The sequence below is a fragment of the Grampus griseus genome, assembly GCF_964374135.1.
Source record: "Grampus griseus genome assembly, chromosome: 1".
In the NCBI taxonomy this organism is placed as follows: domain Eukaryota; kingdom Metazoa; phylum Chordata; class Mammalia; order Artiodactyla; family Delphinidae; genus Grampus; species Grampus griseus.
The window spans coordinates 79,520,503-79,539,831 of NC_139017.1; the positions used below are offsets into that span (position 1 = coordinate 79,520,503).

Consider the following 19,329-nt stretch of genomic DNA (forward strand, 5'->3'; position numbering starts at 1 on the left):
TGGTCTCGCAGGTTCATGACAAAGTGCTTACAAAGTGCTTGTATTTTGTATGTGGCTAGGGGACATGTTACAGAAGTATGTCCCTTTGGATGGCAAAATTACGCGTGAAAGAGCACTTAGCCTCTGTGTGCACTGTTGTGAGGGGTGAGGAGAGTGAGAGGAAGGAGTTTAAGGGCACTAATAGATGGCTGGTTAGCTGGTAAAATGCTACACCCTCAAGAACTTAAAGATCACAGGAGAATCGACATCGGCCAGTGCCAAAGCAACATCAGTGTTCCCAGAAGAACTCAAGAAGAGAAAGGCTACCTTCTAGAGCAAGTCTTCAATTGTGATAAAACAGGCTGATGCCCAGTCGTACCTACATCCGTCAGAATGCCAAGCAGATCCTGGGGTTCAAGGACTGGAAAGCTTACCTTACTCTCGGGCTATGTGGCAATGCAGCAGGTCACATGATCAAGCCTAGTCTATGAGCAAACAACTCCTGGGCCCAAAAGAACAAAAACAAAAATTGTCTATGCTGTTCTGGCAGCACAACAGGAAAGCTTGGGTGACAGCCGTCTTGTTCTTGGAATGGTTCCACCAGTGCTTCATTCCTAAAATGAAGAAATACCTCAAAGAGAAAGAGCTACCATTCAAGGTGCTCCTCATAATTGACAATGCTCCCAACTAACTCAATTTCTCTGCCTCATTGACAAGGAGGTGGAAGTGATGTTCCTGCCTCCTAACACTGTATCACTGCTGCAGCCACTCAATCAAGGCATCATCAAGGACATTAAGGCAACTTATACCTGCCTCACCTTCAGGAAGATTCATGCTGCCCTTGGTGCTAACCCTGATTGCAACATTGTGGATTTAGGGACTTCCCTCGTGGTGCAGTGGTTAAGAAACCGCCTGCCAATGCAGGGGACACGGGTTCCATCCCTGGTCCAGGAAGATCCCATATGCTGCAGAGCAGCTAAGCCCGTGCACCACAACTACTGAGCCCGTGTGCTGCAACTACTGAAGCCCACGCTCCTAGAGCCCGCACTTGGCAACAAGAGAAGCCACTGCAATGAGAAGCCCGTGCACCGCAATGAAGAGTAGCTCCTGCTCGCCACAACTAGAGGAAGCCCACGCACAGCAACAAAGACCCAATGCAGCCAAAAGTAAGTAAAAAAATAAATAAATTTATTTAAAAAATAGTGGATTTATGGAAGAGCGTCACAATTATGGTTGGAACTGTGCTTACTGCAGAGGCTGTAGGTGCCCTAAAGCCTAAGACAGTCAATGCATGTTGGAAGCCATTATGGTGTGAGGTAGTCGATGATCTCAGGGGCTTCCCCACTATTGATGTAGAATCAGGAATATCTTGAATGCTGCAAGGGAAGTTGGGTGGGGGGGAGGCTTCTTTGACATGATCTAGGGTGACATCAAGGAACACATAGAAGAGTATAGAGGAATCCTTACCAACAAGGAGCTCAAAGATCTGCCGAAGTCATCTACAGATGATTTTTTCCACAGAGAAAATTTAGAGGAAGCAGAGCGATCAATTTGGACACGTGAAAATATTGCAGTGCTTTTTCAGTAGGTGCAAGTGTTAAAGGATATGATCCTCAAGTACAATCCTTTGATGGACTGAAGCCTCTGTGGTATCCAAGGTATAGCAGTATGCCAACAATCATTGCAAGACTTGTTTGATGATGCAAAGAAAAGGAAGAAACAGCTTCCTATAACAGTGTTTCTAACTAAAGCATCTGCAGTTGTGAAGCCTAGAACTTCAATGCTTTAAGATCCTCAGCCCTCAACCTCCAGATATCCTGACATTAGTATTATTGAGCCTCCTCCAAAGTGACAGTGTCTGCAATTGGAACCCAATTCTCCTGACTAGATAATCCTTCTGACATCCTGTCAGAAGACTTAACTCAGCCTGATGTCTCATCACTTACCTAGAGTGCCACACATCTCATCGCCTTGCCACATCGGTACCATAGACACCATATAGCAATCATCATCATCATCATCATCATCATCATCATCATCATCATCATCATCATCATGCAAGGGTAATCAAGACAGGAGAACTAGGGTTTTGGTGATTGTTAACACTATGTGTGTGTGTGTGTGAGAGAGAGAGAATTAATATTTTTTCTATGATTATATTTTCTATATGTATTTTAAATAGTCTATGTTTTATTCCATGTATTTCTCTTTTGGGTCATTAAACAAAAGCCATCTGTAAGTGTTGAAAGAAAGATAATGTTATGTTGTTGCTGATGTGTACCATGTAGTTAAGCACATGATGGTTGCATGATTCCATCTGTACTGAACATGTACAGACTAATTTTTTGTCATTATTTCCTAAATGATGCAGTATAATAACTATTTTATAGCATTTACATTGTATTAAGTATTATAAGTAATCTAGAAATGATTTAAAGTATATGGGAGAATGTCCATAGGTTATATGCAAATAAATACTACACTATTTTATATAAGGGACTTGAGCATCCACAGATATTGGTATCCATGGGGTTTTCTGAGACCAACCCCCTGTGTATACTGAAGGACAGCTGTATAAAGTACAGCTTGTATGGAAGTGTTTTGTGGCAAATGCCTTTCTTCTGGGTTCCCCTGTCACTCTGTACTTTTCCTATCACAGGCTTAACACATGACATTGAATACCTGAGGTTCTCTTCATCTGAACTTCTCATTACGTTACAAGTTCCTGATGTCTCATTCATCACTGGTTACCCAATGCATGGTACACAGTAGTAGGTACTTAGTAAATATTTACTGATTGAGTAAATGGATGGGGATGAGAGGGAGGAGTTTCCAGCTGCCTCTAACTAGATGCCATTCGCTATTTATATTCTGTACTTGCTATGAGTCAGGCATCTTGCTGGCACTGAGTCACTAAGATGAATAAAACCATGTTACAGCTACTCAAAGAATTCATTGTCTAATGGGAACAGAAACCATAAATAGTGAAATAACTGCATAAGTGCTAGAAATTATATATAAACCAAATACTGGGGACAGCCAGAAAATACTTGAGAGAGAAAGCATAGCATCTGAGATGAGACTTTATAGGTGAGTAGGAACTATCCTGACAAAGCAGCAAGGAAAGGGAATTCTAGACAGTAAGAACCATTTGTATAAATACACAGTTGGGTAAAAGCATGACATCTTTACAGAAAAATGAGAGGTTGAGTGTGACTGGAGTGGAGGAGGGTGAGCATTGTGTGTCCTACAAGATTTGTGAGCGCCAGAGTTTTTTAAGTATGAAAAGGGAAGTGACATGAAAAGATTTCATTTTAGGAACATAATCATAGTGATAGTTTGGAAAGTACACTGAGGTGGTGGTATTAGGAAACTGCTACAAAAAATCAAGCAAGTGAATAAGAATATGAACTAAGGTGGTAGGAATAGATAGGAGAGGCATGATTTGAGAGAAATTTCTGAGGGCTCCGTGACTGGTTGGATGTATAGGGTGAGCCCAAAAGAGAAAATGCATACAATCTCAATGTCTAACTTGAGAAACAAAGTGCATGATTGGTCATGGCATTGACTGAGGTTGAGAACATAGGAGGGAGGGTTATCTGCTTGGAAGAGGAGAGACTTACTGATTTTGAAATGTCTCCAGTACCACAAGCAGGGGTAGATGTCTAAGAGCAGTTGGAAATACAGATCTGAAGCTGAGAAGAAAGCTTGTGCCCGGAGATGTAAATTTTGCAGTCATTCAAATGTAGATGACAGCTGGAGCCCCAGTAGTGAACAAGATACTCAGATCTAATAGAGATAATAAAGGCTCTCAGCCCTCACTGTGTATCACAATTACATGTGATTGTGTTTCACAACTATAAATGCCTGGGCCTCGTCCCCAGAGAGTCAAGGTGGGGGCCTGAGCATTTCGTTTAATTCCATGAAAAATGATTATGTGCAGCCAGAGTTGATAACATCTGTTGTGTAATGAGAAGGGGGAAAAAAACTGGGACCTACCAACATTTGACAAAGAGGAAGCGTTAGTAAAGGAGACTGCGAAAAAAATAACCAGAGGTAAGAGGAGATCCAGGTGGGAGTGTTACCCTGGAACCCAGAAGAGGATATAACCTAAGACGTAAGGGGATGCTTGGAAGTTTCCAACATAGTTCCTCCATGGATTGGCTCTCCTTTTAGAATTCTAACAATCCATTAAACCCAGAATAAAATCAGTCTTCAATAAGAAAACTTCTTTTATCATCTCAGCCAGAAATAATCATTTCTTTTCTAAATTTCTTTGTTTGTATCCCTTATGTTTCTATTTAATATGTCCTTGTATTGAAGCTATTTGAGTACAGATCTTATTTAGACTATTTTGACTTCATAAGGTCCTTTATTTTTATTTTTCATTATTATCCACTGCTCCACACGTTTTACATATGAGCCTCAATAAATATTTCTCAAAAAAATGAAGAGATGGTTACTGCCCTATCATTAGGAGTTTACAATCTAGATAGGGAGGCAAGAGTGTGTGAAATCATGACTCAATCAAATGTATCAAAGTATTAAGTGCCTCAAATTTCTAAGCTACAGTTTTGATTTCCAAATCAACTACATTACCCCTGAAACCTATCCATCTGATCAATCCTACTCAGCAAGGTAAAAATTGCCAAGTGGTATAAGTGTTTGAGATGTAAATTTTATTTAACAAACATATCAAATATAAATGTCTAATTTACTTGTTTTCTCCTCTTTCTCTTTATAGAGGATAAGGATCCTAACTTGGAAGCAATGTTGAATATCCCATCAGCACATACTCCAACAGTAATTCCTGTTATAGTGAGTATTCCTCAAAGCAAAGGAAAAGGGAAAACAAAAAGCAAAGAAAAATCCAAAGAATCTCTTAAAGAAGAGGAGCTCCCAAAGGAAGAAGAGAAAAAGGTAAGTGGACCTTGCCATGTATTCCCAAACTCTGCTTCTGCCTCAATGTTAACTTTTTTTAAATCATGAGTTATGTCAATAGTGTTATTACAGTGCATATATTTTACTGTGCAGATTCAGTAACACTCCTTGTACTTTCAGTTTTGAATGGACAAGAAGAGGTCTGCGCACAGGAGTTGAATTCCCACACCAGGAGACATACTATCTTAAACAAACTGTCTCAGGTCATTCATTTCAAACTCAGAATAACTAGTTCAACCATTTTTCCACATTGAATCTTGGATGTTCTTTGCTTAGATGGTCAAGTTCCTACCAGTCCTTATTTTCAATACTGAATTTAATTCCATTGAGATAAACAACAATTGGAAGGGGAGGATCTCTAACTAAATAGTGGAAACACTTCTGTTAGGTAGATCTGGACTTAGATATTGATGTACTAAGAATTCAGCAAGTCTAAAGGACAACCCACTTCCAGTTAAAGAGCAGTCCACCCTCTACCTCTAACCCTTCACCATATGCAAACAAGCGCACACACATACACACACACTCACACACTCACACACTTGAGAGCTCTTTGACTCTAAACATTTTCCTAATAGAAGTATATAGATCAAAAGAGATTCTAAAAGAATGACAAGAAGGAAACTACTGATCAAATCTTGATTCTTTCAGTTTTACTAGTACAGTTGTACAGTTTGTACAATGTACAAATTCTCAACTTATTAGAAAAAAAGTGTTAAAAAGTGGTCAGGGACCTGGATTTCAGAGCCTGACCCTTTGAAAGTTATGGGGTTTGAATGTTACTTGGCCTCTGCACCATATTTACACAGCTTTACTAGATGAGGTTTCTCAAGCTAGGACACTTGACCCTTAAGTAGAAATGTTCAAGTACTGAGTAGAGTATCCCCAGGTAACTCATTAATTTAGCTGAAAGCAATTTCGTGGCAAACCAGTTGGTCCACCCAACATTTTTTAAAATTGATGACAATGAAAGGGTGGGGGATAATTACTGGTTTTGAGTGTAATGATACATTTGTCATGGCTTGTTTGTGTCTTTGAGCAGTATTTTTCATTTTACAGAATTTCATAAGCTTTTACCTCTTAATTTTGCTTTGTGTTTTTAATTGATTTTCAGCCAGTGATCCAGATTTTATTCTCTATTAATAACAAAGGCAGAACAACCTAAATGATCAACAGTAGAGGACTAGAGAGAATAAATTAAAGATCCAACACTGGGGGATCAGTTGGAATGATTTTAGTGGCGAGCCGCTGAGCAAATCAACTGGAAAAACTGAAAGGATTATTGTTAGGGGTGGGTTGGAAGTAACCGAATAATTTTCATCCTGGAGTACGTATAACCAAACAAGGGATTCAGGCATAGTGAGCATAAAGTTATTTAGAATCTGTTAAGTAGACACACCCAAACCCTCATTAAAACTTATAAATAATCTTTTTTATTGTGTTTTTTTATTTTTACTCACTACAAAAGCAATGTATGCTCGTTATAGAAAAATAAAGACACATATCCTAATAGCATAATGTCTCTAGCATCCAAACTGTAAGACTCACACAAGGAAGGTGGTGGGGATCTTGGTCAGCCCTTACATCTACATGTCCAAACTGAGGCATCTTTCAAGGCCTAGTTCAAGCTTCAGCTCCTCCATGATCCTTTCCTAGTCTCATTAACTTTGATATCTCCCTTTTCTGAGGAAAGATGTGCCAACCATTTGGTACTGTTATTTAGCTGTTTCATATGTCTGTGTGCCATTCTACAGGCAAAATATCAATTGCGCAAAGGTAGAGACTCATGCATCCTTATAGGCTCCACTGCAGGGCTCACTAGTCCTGGGCAAGTCATAGTCTAAGCATTCACCAAGTCTTTGTTTAGTCATAATAAATCGATATCTCATTTAGAAAATGACAGGAAATTATTCACACGTGGAACTATTTACAGGAAGAAGTAGAACCAGAACCTGTTTTACAAGAGACTCTTTATGTTCCCACCTTCCAAAACCTGAACGTGTCTTGCCCCAGTGGGCTCCAAGTGACCTTCATTGGGCAAGAGTCCCCAGGTGAGTGCTGGCCAGGAGGATGAGGAGGCAGGGGGAAAAAAAGTCATATAGAAAACACTTCAGTCACCATTGAAACTGTGTATTTTCCTACCAGTTAAATAAACTTGTTGATAATGAATAATAGGCTAATAACAATAATGACCACCATTTTTGAGCACTTACTGTGGGCCAGGCACTATCTAAATACTTAACATACATGACAAAATACAACTACTATAAACTAAGTCCTAATAATTTCCTTTCACAAAATAAAGAAATCGAGGCATCAGAAGGTTCAGTAACTTACCCCAGGTCACTCAGTTCCTAAGTGGCAGAGATAAAATGCCATTCTTGGTCCAGTGGTGGCAAAGCCAATGCTCTTAATAACTACTGTGTGGTCCTGTGTCCTTCCTCTACAAAGGGCCACAGGAACAGAACTTTGCTGGTCTGATCAAAACAAAGGACGGTGAGCACAGAGTAGGTAAAGATAAGTGCAGGTTAAATGGATGAAGAAAACCAGTCTCATTCCCAGGTATCAATATATACTTTTATAGGGTCTCTTACTTCTGTTGATTCTGTACGTGGCTCCTAACCTATTAAGATGAATAAGTAAGTACAACAGGACTCCTTTAATTAACCTGATGCAGGGGGGCATCCACATTGGTGATTGATTTGAACATTATTTAAATGAAGACCCCCTACTGCAGTAGAAGTAGGAGAGGCAACAAAGCAAGCACAGAGCCGGGACTTGAGTTCTAATTAACTGTATGGCCCTTTCAGTAACTTACTGTCTTTGGACCATGTTTCTTCATCTGACAAATGTTACATTATATCAGTGAATCCTATTTTCATGACCAAATATACTCTATTATAATTTCCTTATGTACCCCATATTTAAAAAGTGTACCAAAGAAAAAGAGTATGCTTATTGAAAAATAATTCAATGTTGTATTCAGTTGCCAGCCAAATGAGAAGAAACTTAATGTTGTAGTCGATCTATTTCATCTCAATTTTTCTTTTCACTGGGCTTTCTGAATTATTAAAAATAGACCATGAACCCTTGTTTCTATTTCCAAGTATTCCTAGTGATCCAGGTTTTCCATGATGGGACCAACTGTGTGTGCTAAGACTGAAGGCCACTGACAGTCTTCCGAAGTCAAAGATGCTATGAGGGAACTGAGAGGGATATTCTTTTTAAGTTTAAGGACATATTTGTTTCCTTGCTTGTTTTCTTGATTCTGTTAGCAAACCACAGCTTAATACTTGTTTCACCGGTCTTTTCCATTAGTTTCATTTTCTAGTCTGATGTTTTCATCTTTATGTCAGGGTAGACAATGTAGTTAATAATAACTCTGTCTGGGGACTTCCCTGGTGGTGCAGTGGTTAAGAATCCGCCTGCCAATGCAGGGGACACGGGTTCAATCCCTGGTCCGGGAAGATCCCACATGCCGCGGACAAACTAAGCCCATGAGCCACAGCTACTGAGCCTGAGCTCTAGAGCCCATGCTCCGCAACAAGAGAAGCCACCACAGTGAGAAGCCCACGCACTGCAACAGAGTAGCCCCTGCTTGCTGCAACCAGAGAAAGCCCACATGCAGCAACAAAGACACAATGCAGCCAAAAGTAAATAAATAAATTTATTTTTTAAAATGCTGTTGGATCCTTTAAAAAAAAATAATAATAACTGTAACAAATAATCTTTTTAAAACCCTCCATATATTGTGATTATCCTAATTCAAGTCTGAATATAATTACAGCATAAGTATCAAAGTAGCACTATCTTCATAGGGTCAGCCTTGGGCAAGGGAGAGAAGGTCACACGGTGCAAGAAGAAAGAGCCTAGATTTGAGTTCTTGCCAGGGTGACCTTGGACAAGTCATAACCCCTCCCCACCTGAATTTCTTCATTTATAAAATAACGTCATCTACTAAACAGAGTTGCTATAAATATTAAATGAGAAAATACTTTCTAATTTGGAAAGTATTATTCCAATGTTAGGTTTTTGCTTTTGTTTTTGGTCATGGTAGCAGTGGTTGTTTTTACAGCATAAGAAAATAGTTAAGTACAGAGACTTGGTTCAAATCTAAGCTCTGCTCTTACCAGCTGTGTGACCTTGGAGAAGTTAGCCTCCATTTATTCATCGGAAAACTCTGGAAAATGAAAGTGTCTACCTTAAAGGGTTGTTGAGGTGGGCTGAATAAAATACATACACAGAGCATTTAACATATAGAAATATTTCAACAGATGTTTATTATTTTATTATTACTTCTGTGACTTGAAGGGTCAAGCACCTTGAAAGGTGCTTATTCCAAAATATTTTCCCACCAGCCTGATATAGTCCTTGAAATACCATCATTTCATGTTAGTAAACCACTTCTTTTCCTCCTGAACCAATACCATTTTATTTTAACTTTTAATACAGAAAAATATAATATATAATATAACAAGTACTGATGTGCTGGCCAGACAAAATAAAGATCTCTTTTTGTCATACTTTAATCAAAATATATTTTTAAAATTACAGACACAGCTGTAACCCGAAATTTCCCTCTACAGTCTATTCCTTCTCTTTCTCTTATAGTGAACACTAACAAGACTTAGATTTTTGTGCAAATAGGTTTATACAAATGTGCTATATATATGCCTTCATAATAACAAATAATGTTAAGTTGTAGATAATGCAAAATTTACATAAATTATATTTTATTGTAAATATTTTTCTGCAAATAGCCTTTTTATTCCATCTCTATTTTGGATATTCTAGGTGATACACATTTATCAAATGTATTTCTTTTAAAATCTAGATAACATCTCATCAAATGAATAGACTGTGATTTTTTAATAGACTCCATCACTGACAGACATTGGATTTTATGTTATTAAACCACTTTTTAAATGGAGAAGAGGAAATTATTCAGTTAGCAAAATCTGAGTAGCTGCTGTGTACCAGAAATTCTCAATAATAATACTTTCTTTTGGAGGAATTTATTAGGTGTTTTCTTCTTGATTGCCAGCTAAGAGTAGAACTCTGAGAAAAATCTGGACTTGGTTAGAGATGAGAGGGTTGTGTTAACTTTGAAAGATGATAAATGATTTAAGAAGGGCAAGCCTGAGTGAGTGGCTTCCCCTGGGGCTCCAGGGAACTGGGGGACCTCAGGGGAACATTGTGCATCCAGGGTGAGAGAAAAATACCAATGGGGAGAAAAGGCAACATCTAAGACAGAATAACTCTCTCCCTTCCTAATTTTGCCCTGAAATGTTCTGGACATCATTAGAAACACTGGCTTATACATGGAGACAGTATGTATTAAGTACTCGTAAATGACCTTATTTACTACATGTGACTGTAAGAAAGGCAGCAAAGAACCAGTACTCTGGGCCATCTGTCATGACATGAAAACTGCCCTAGTAACCAGATGTAGACAAAAGAATGAAAACAATTAAGCAGGAAGATAAGATCCCAGCCATACAGCATTGCACAGTTCTCAGTAAGCTCTTTTTTCTTTTTAAGATCAATATGTTATAGACGAGGAACCCACTTGGGACATCATGGTCCGACAGAGCTACCCCCAGAAGGTGAAGCACTATGAATTCTGTAAAACAGTGATGCCACCTCTGGAGCAGGAGGCATCAAGAGTTATTACCAGTCAAGGCACTGTTGTCAAGTACCTGTTGGATGGATCCACACAGGTAAAAGAATATGTTAGATAAATTACTCTTTCCTGCTGCAGAGTAAAATACAAACAAGCTAAAGGTGAGGAACAGTACTATGACAAGGAAAGAGAAACAACTCATTTGAAAATGAATGAAGCCTTAAAATGGCAAAGAATAATATAGTTGGAAGAAAAAACACTGCCTTAGATGCTATACATACTAGATAGATATTGATAGAAACTAAACGTTTAAATATGTGATAAAGTTTTAAATGTAGTCATTAGAAAAATTGAAATAGGGTAAATAATTTCCCAATTACATAGGGGAAGGGTGAAGAATGGGAAAACGTAAAGCAAGTCAATCTGATAAAAGATAGGAAATGAAAAGAAACAAAATAGAAAGTAAATGGGAAACAAAGCAATATTATTGAGCTATTTATTAACCTGTTGTCTCTGAGCTCCAAATCTACCCTTCCATAACATGCTTTATACTGCTGAGTCTGGATGTCGGAAAATAGCATTTCTTTGAGTTATTTTTAACCTATTTCAGTTTGACACACAGTATTGTTAACCAGTTTCTTCCTCGTTTCTGAGAATGCTGAAATTTTTTGCTTTTTCTTCAGATTCTCTTCGCAGATGGTACTGTGAGCAGTAGTCCCAATTCAGGGCCTGTTGGTCTTCCTGCTGACGCGCCAGCAAGCCCTCACAGCGGGGACTTGATGAGCATGGGTTCTCAGCAAAAATCAGAAACAGCACCATCAGAGACTGTCATCACAAAGAAAGGTAATAACCGAAGCCTCTCAATTTATAATGGATTTAATAAATCCAAGGGCTTAATAAATGCTCAATATTATTTTTATTACACTTATCTTTTCATTGAATACATGCACATTTCAGTGGGAATCACAGCATTACACATTGTTTCATGAATTGCTTTTATCTCTATGTAATAAATAGCAAACATTTTCCTATGTCATCATGTACTCTGACACGACATTAGTTCTAATGCCTACACTACTGTTTTAGGGTTAGATGAGTGATCAGTGATGTCAAGTCTCTGTGTAGCCTTCTCTGTCCTTCTCTTTTCCCCGAAATCGCAAGAGAGCCACCTCAGCTCCAGACACGAGGGCCTCATGTCGTAAGTTCCAAAGCAGAAAGGAAAGAGGGTGAACACAAGAGCTTTCAAGTGTCTCTCTTTATCACGGAGGAAAATAGCCCCAGATTACACCAGTCTCCCCCACCCCCAGTGGGTCTCCTCTTATATGTCATTGACTAAACCTGGTTGGGCACTTAGGCTGGGAAAACAGCATCTGAAACTTTTGGCTTTTTTCTCAGGAGATGAGCACTACTAGTAAGGAAAAAGGAAGGTGGAGAAGTGTCTTGTAAGCAATCAACCATGTCTGCCATAATCTAAATTACAGACTTCTCCCCTCCAAGACACTTGCAATTTATGCCCCTACCTCCAGCACAGTATGAAAGTGTCTGCTTCCTCATACCCTTGCCAATGCCGGGTATTGTCATTCTTTTCATGTTACTCAGTTTGATAGACAATTAATGCATCTTATTATTATATTAATTTGCATTTTATTGATTACTGATGAGATTAAACATTTAAAGATGTTTGTTGCTTTTTTTTTCTTTTTGTTAATTTTCTATTCACATCTTTCCTTGGTTTGCTGTTGGGATGTTCATCATTTTCATTTTAAGAGATCTTCATGTGTAGGAGACATGTGCTTGTATACCAGGCACAATTCTGGATACTTCAAAATATTAAATCAGTGAATACTCACAACAACTCTGTGAGGTGTGTATCTTAATAATCTCAATTTACAGATGAGAAAACTGAGACACAAAGAAGTTAATTAACTTCCTTGAAGTCTCTCAGCTAGTAAGTGGTAAAGCTCGGATTTGAGTCTGGGCAACTAACCCCTAAATTACACTGTCTCTCAGGCATTACAAATTTTTCTCAATTTCTCATATGCCTTTAATGATCTGTGAGACTAAGATTTAGTCTTTTTCTCTCAGATTCACACATCTCATCATGGTACCCAGTAACATTGTATGGAGGCAAAGTGAATTCTTTTTTTGATAACTCAAAATTTAGTGAAATGATATACTGGGTCATATGGTAGTTCTATTTTTAGTTTTTTGAGAAACCTCCATAACATTTTCCACAGTGACTGCACCCATTTACATTCCCACCAACAGTGTACAAGTGTTCCTTTTTCTCCACATCGTCTCCAACATTTGTTATTTGTGTTCTTTTTGATGATAGCCATTCTGAGAGGTGTGAGGTAGTATATCATTGTGGTTGATTTGCATTTCTCTGATGATGAGGAAGCTTGAGCATCTTTTCATATGTGATATCATATGATATTTGTCTTTGACTTACTTCACTTACTATGATAATCTCTAGGTCCATCCATGTTGCTGCAAATGGCATTCCATTCTTTTTTATGGCTAAGTAATATTCCATGGTATACATGTATGACATCTTCACACCGTTCAGAATGGCCGTCATCAAAAAGTCTACAAACAATACATGCTGGAGAAGGTGTGGAGAAAAGGGAACCCTCCTACATTGTCAGTGGGAATGTAAATTGGTAAAACCACTATGGAGAACAGTATGGAGGTTCCTTAAAAAACTAAAAATAGAACTATCATATGAAGTAGCAATCCCACTTCTGGGCATATATCTGGAGAAAACCGTAATTCGAAAAGATACATGTACCCAATGTTCATTACAGCACTATTTACAATAGCCAGGACATGGAAGCAACCTAAATGTCCATTGACAGAGGAATGGATATGGTCAAATTTAAAAAAAAATTCTGTCTGTGTTTGAAAAGTTGAAAACTGCATATATCCTGCAGCTATTGAGTACAGAGTTCTCTTTTTCTAATTTAATTAATTTATTTATATATATATATATTTATACAGCATGTTACAGAGTTCTCTTTATATCTGTTCAATCAAATTTGTTAGTTGTGTTGTCCAATTTATATCCAGGTTCAGGAAACTTCTCTGTAAAGGGCAAGATAGTAAATGTTTTAGACACTTGGAGCCATATGGTCTCCGTCACAACTACTAACTCTGCTATTGTAGTGTAAAAGTAGCCTTAGAAAATACATAATCAAATGAGCATGCTGTGTTGTGTTCCAATTAAACTTTTATATGGTCACTAAAATTTGAATTTAATATAATTTTCATACATAACAAAATATTCTTTTGATTTTTTAATTATGTAGAAATGTACAAAGAATTATTACTTCACAGACTGTACAAAAACAGACAGTAGGCCATATTTGCCTCACATTCAAACTTTGACATTTCTTATTCTATATCCTTATGGACTTTTTAATGTACAATGTCAACTTATTCAGCAGAAGTATGTTTAAATTTCCTGAAAGGGTAGAATAGCCTCTTCACTCCTTACAGTTTAATCCATATTTCTTTTTTCTGAAATAACTATGTCTTTTTTATAGTTCTCAGATTTGCCTTTATATATTTTGAGGATATGATTTTAGATACTTACAAATTTAGAATTGTTTTATCTTCATGGGGAATTTAACTTTTTATCAGTACACAATGACTTTTTATTCTAGGATTCTTTTTTACTCTAATGTTGATTTTGCTTATATTTTTATAGCTACATCAGCTATTGTTTAACTTTTCCAGTATAACTTTTCCCACACTTTATTTTACTTTCTATGGTTTATGTTTAAAAGTGTGTCTTGTGAGCAGCATATAGGTGTATGTTTTAAAAATTAGACATTTTTTGTGTTTTAACTGGAAGTTTTAAGCTATTTATTGCAAAACAGATATTTTCTGAAAATGTCTTTATGTTGTCCTCATTCTTGAAAAATAATTTCACTGGGTGTAGAATTCTAGATTGACAGGTATTTTCTCTCAGCATGTGGACAATAATTCTTCATATTTTTCTTGCTTCCACTATTGCTGTTGAAAAGTTGGCTGTCAGTCTAATTGTTGTTAGACAATCTAACCACCTTTAAAATATTTTCTTTTTTATTATAATATCAATATGATTTAACTAGGGGTGGATTTCTTTTTATTTATCCAAGTGGGAATACATTGGGCTTCTTTTTTCTTTTCTTTTTTTTTTTTTTCCAGTACTTGGGCCTCTCACTGTTGTGGCCTCTTCTGTTGCGGAGCACGGGCTCAGCGGCCATGGCTCACGGGCCCAGCCGCTCCGAGGCATGTGGGATCCTCCCAGACCGGGGCACGAACCAGTGTCCCCTGCATCGGCAGGCGGACTCTCAACCACTGCGCCACCAGGGAAGCCCCACATTGGGCTTCTTGAATCTGTAAATTAGTATCTTTCATTCCTTGTGGAACTTTCTCAATATTATCTTTTCAAATATTGTTTATCATCCATTTCTTTCTCTTCTTCTTCGAGAATTCCAATTAAATGTGTATTAGAGAGCTTTTACCTCTCTTTCATTACTTCTGTCACATTGGCCCTCTGAGCTTCATTCTAAATAATTTCTGCAGGTCTATCTTTCAGTTCTCTTTTAATGCTCTGGAAATACAAATAGGTCCAAATTAAATCTTAGGGCAATGGAAAGGCTTAGCTAAATATATCTGTCTTCTTTGGTTCCCCCAATTAGTTGAGTCTGCATCTTACACCAAGATCCACATTTCATGGTCTGAATCTAAAGGATCTTCCTGGAGGCAACAATCCTTTACTATATTTTTTGCAATTTTTTTCTCAGTCTGAGTTTACTTCATCATCGAGGCTTGGCAACATTGGCAAATTTTGCCTGGCAAGTAATAATGAGATTACTCATTATTATTCATACAAATGGAGTAAATCTACCTTTACTCCAGAGGTAGAGGGATTGAGATAATATTTACAGGGTTCCGTGAGGGTTTCTTCAGTTCTATCTTCCTGTTCTAATTGAATGGGGGTGGGGAGGGGTTGAGAGGGGGATGTGTATCAGATGATTATCAATGTAGTAATTAAACTGTACAAATCCTCTCCATATGAGAGACCAAGGATATGCTTGATTGGTAATGTTCTCCAGATCCAGGGCCGAAGAAAGATGTTTCCTGTGACTGAAAAAAAAAAGACAAAATCAGAGGAATGAAGAGTTAAAATTATACTCTATTATACTAGAATATAATAAGTCAAAAAAAGGATTCTAAAAATTTCAGAGATACACAGGAGAAAATAGAGGCTTTGAAAACCAGGGTACAGGACCCCAAATCTGGAATCTAGGGAGATGTAAGCAAGACCTAAAAGTGTACAGAAATTGACAAGAATGGGTATTGTGCCATGGAGAGTGAGCTGTGTATGCACGTGTATGTTTTGTGGGAGGTGATGGGAATCCAGCCAAGGTTCAAGTACCAAGATTTAGATATTCATAACCTGAAATTTTTGCTTCTTGAGAAATAGTATAATTGATGAATACCACTTAGAATTTCTCTGTGTCTGAGGTAACCTACACTGTATTAAAACTTAATGAATAATTCTATATGTGATATAGTTATATTGTTGCATTTGATTTTTTTAAATTTTTTTTTAAATTTTTAAATTTTTGTTGGAGTGTAGTTGATTTGTTGTATTTGATTTTACTTGAACTTCCACAGGAAAAAGTCAGAAAAATCAGTCATCAATGGCACATAAAAATGAAAGCCATGAACCTCCCCCAGAAACAATTCAAACAGTAACTCCTGTGGAGGTTCACTTAGGCACCTGGTTTACAACTACACCTCAAGGAAATCGGATTGGCACCAAAGGATTAGAAAGAATAGCAGACTTGGCCCCACTTTTATCCTTTAAAGCCACAGATCCTGTCGATGGAACGGTATGGCAAACTATTATATATTACAAATTTTTCTAAATTGTTAGGGTTCTGAAACAACACATGGAGGAATACCTGTCAAATAATAAATTTTCAATAACTGTTTGTTAAGTAATGGATGTATGGATGAATGGATGGATCCATCTTTCCAAATCTAAAAATATTGTGTGGTTCATTTGACCAGTGTAGTGTATCATGAAATATCAATTCTTGAAGTGAGAGACAAATCATGAATTTTCTATTCCACTTTTAAGACATATGATTAATGATATCCTATATTTCTTTCTGTTGGATGTATTTGTTTATATGTCTTATCTTCTAGAAGTGAGGGGCTCTGATTTATTCCTACTTTTTGTGTGTACCTGACATGAATTACAGAAATTTGTTCATGATCCTTGACTTCAAATAATTTATGGTATATTTAATGAGATGCCCACATTAAATAACTCAAACATTCAACACCACCACAAAGCAACTATAAGAAAGATTTTATTTATAACTTAAGAAAAAGTGACAAATGAGTGGTATAGTAAATAACGGTTTTGTTTATCTGTCAAGCAGATGTGAAATTGAAACCACTGGGATGCACAATAGCGTTTTCTATAGGCTTTCTGTTAGGGGTTTTGCATACATTCTCTCATTCAGGCCTCACACCAGTGTATATTATACAGTTGAGGAAGCTGGGCCTCAGCAAGTTAAGTAATGTGACCAGGAAGTGCTGGAGCCAGGTTTAGAACCAGTCGTTGGGACTAAAAACTGGGCTCTTTCCATTCCACAGCTATTCCTCTAATATCTTATGTGGAGCTTTGCAGCACCCTCTAAATCTAACAAGACAAAGAATTTCCTGCATGCCTTATTTCTGGTTTCTGGACTTCCAGCACTTGTTTACAACCACATGCTGATAGTCGAAAGCAAAATGTCTGCTTGCTATTGAGATAAATTCCTTTATCTAACCAAATGCGTTTTCCTTTCTTCTTCAGCCTACTTCTGAAATAGTTTCATAATCTCTTACATTGTTTGCTAGTTCTCTGTTGTGAGACTCAAGATACATATCATCTCAGGATAGTTTTTTTTTGGTGACTTCAAATGACTCACTTTAATTCAGCCCTGATACAGATTATTTGGCTTAATATGCAAATTTGATTAATATTTCTTAGTTAATGACACTCAATTTCCTTTACTGATACCTAGCACCATTATAGAAGCACAAACCAAGATCCAGGAGCCTGGATTCAAGCATAGACACCCAACAGTCAAATAGCAATCACAACAATAGTAATAATATTTATTGAGCACTCACTGTGTGCCAGTCACTGTTCTTGGTGTTTTCCACATCCTAACTTGTTTAATTCTCACAATAAACTATTGTTTCCATTTTACATATGAGACAACTAAGCTACAGACAGGCTAAATAATTTTTCCAAGATCACACAGCAGGTGGTAGATTAAGAATGTGGACCCCAGGTTGTATTCTAGGTCTCATATGCTTAACTATTATACAAATAAGGGGCAATGATCATATGAAACAAAATTGAGAATGGATGTGTGTTTTCATGATATCTGACATGAAGTATCACATTTTAGAGGAGTGCCACTGACCTTGCTGTGAGGCAGTCATGGGTTTGAACCCCAAGTCACACTTCTTACTAGATATATGACTTTGGATGTTTCTAATCTAGTATCTTTACTCCTAAAATAGAAATAATAGTCATTACCTAAAATAGTTGGGAAGATTAATACCAGATTTAGCACCATCAGGTGTTCAGTAAATATTCTTTCTATTGTGTTCTTGCCACCTCTAAAAATAATGATTATCTTACCCTATGGTGATCAGAAAATGTCAATGTTATGTGGTGTTATAAAATGTTGGAATAATTCTAAATAATAATTTGTGAATATCTAAACTAGATAGGGAATTCCCTAACGGTCCAGTGGTTAGGACTCTGCACTTTCACTGCCAAGGGCCCAAGTTCGATCCCTGGTTGAGAAGCTAAGATCCCACAAGCTATGTGCCACAGCCAAAATAAATAAATGAGTTAAAGAGCTAGTATTTATCATTGCTAACTTGATGACCAATTAAGTGTGAATTACTTTACCAGCATTATCTCATTTAATCCGTATAACATCTCTGAGGAATACTAGTGTTGGCTCCATTTTGCAGATAAGGAAACTAGGGCCGAGAGAAGGGAAGCAACTTGCCTAAATCACTCAGCCAGCTGTGGAACCAGAATTTGAACTCAGGCAGCTTAACTGCAGAGTCCATGCTCTCAGTCACTGCATTCTACAGCAGTATTTCTTGTTATACACATTCGATAGATAGAGAGATAGATAGATAGATAGACAGACAGATATAGATAGACAGATATACATATCTATATCTACCACTGGCTGAGAGTGCCAAAGATAAGAACTTAAAATAATGATCAGTGTGCACTTCTCTCTTATAGTGATTTCTGCCTACTATAAAAAGATAAAAATGTAATTATGACCTACTCACAAAAGCCCTAGACACTTGAGTCAAAATATAGCTAGCAAACTCACTCTCATATCCATCTGGACACTTCAGTGCAAATTGTGTCCCTTACAGTTAGGACAGTATAAGTTAGAAAACACTCAATGATTTAAATATATGCATTATATAATTTTAATACATTGTTGACAGTTGGGGTCTCCAGAAGCAAACACTGAAATGAAGGTTGTGGTACAAGATATTTATAAGGGACACCATTTGTGAAAGGAATGGGGAGAAAGCAGGATTGGACAGAGGAGAAGCTGAGCTGTGACGCAGACCCCACAAAGCCTTGGTTAACTGGCAGGAGCTCAGAAGCCAGTGTCATCTGTCCCAATGTCCCAAGTCTGGGAGCAGGAACCATATCGGTGTACTCCTGCCTCACTCAGTCA

At 37.5% G+C, this 19,329-nt stretch overlaps 1 protein-coding gene across 1 annotated transcript in view; it reads left to right on the forward strand.

Annotated features, from left to right (window-relative positions):
* The window catches only part of SPAG17 (sperm associated antigen 17), a gene marked incomplete at its 5' end in the record, with an annotated part of 228,920 nt that overhangs the window by 134,680 nt on the left and 74,911 nt on the right, over positions 1-19,329 (forward strand). The window contains 5 exons of the mRNA XM_082671490.1: positions 4,724-4,899; positions 6,854-6,971; positions 10,462-10,640; positions 11,227-11,386; positions 16,214-16,431. Of these exons, the coding sequence (XP_082527616.1) occupies positions 4,724-4,899; positions 6,854-6,971; positions 10,462-10,640; positions 11,227-11,386; positions 16,214-16,431 (851 nt within the window). The remainder of the gene's footprint in view (positions 1-4,723; positions 4,900-6,853; positions 6,972-10,461; positions 10,641-11,226; positions 11,387-16,213; positions 16,432-19,329) is intronic.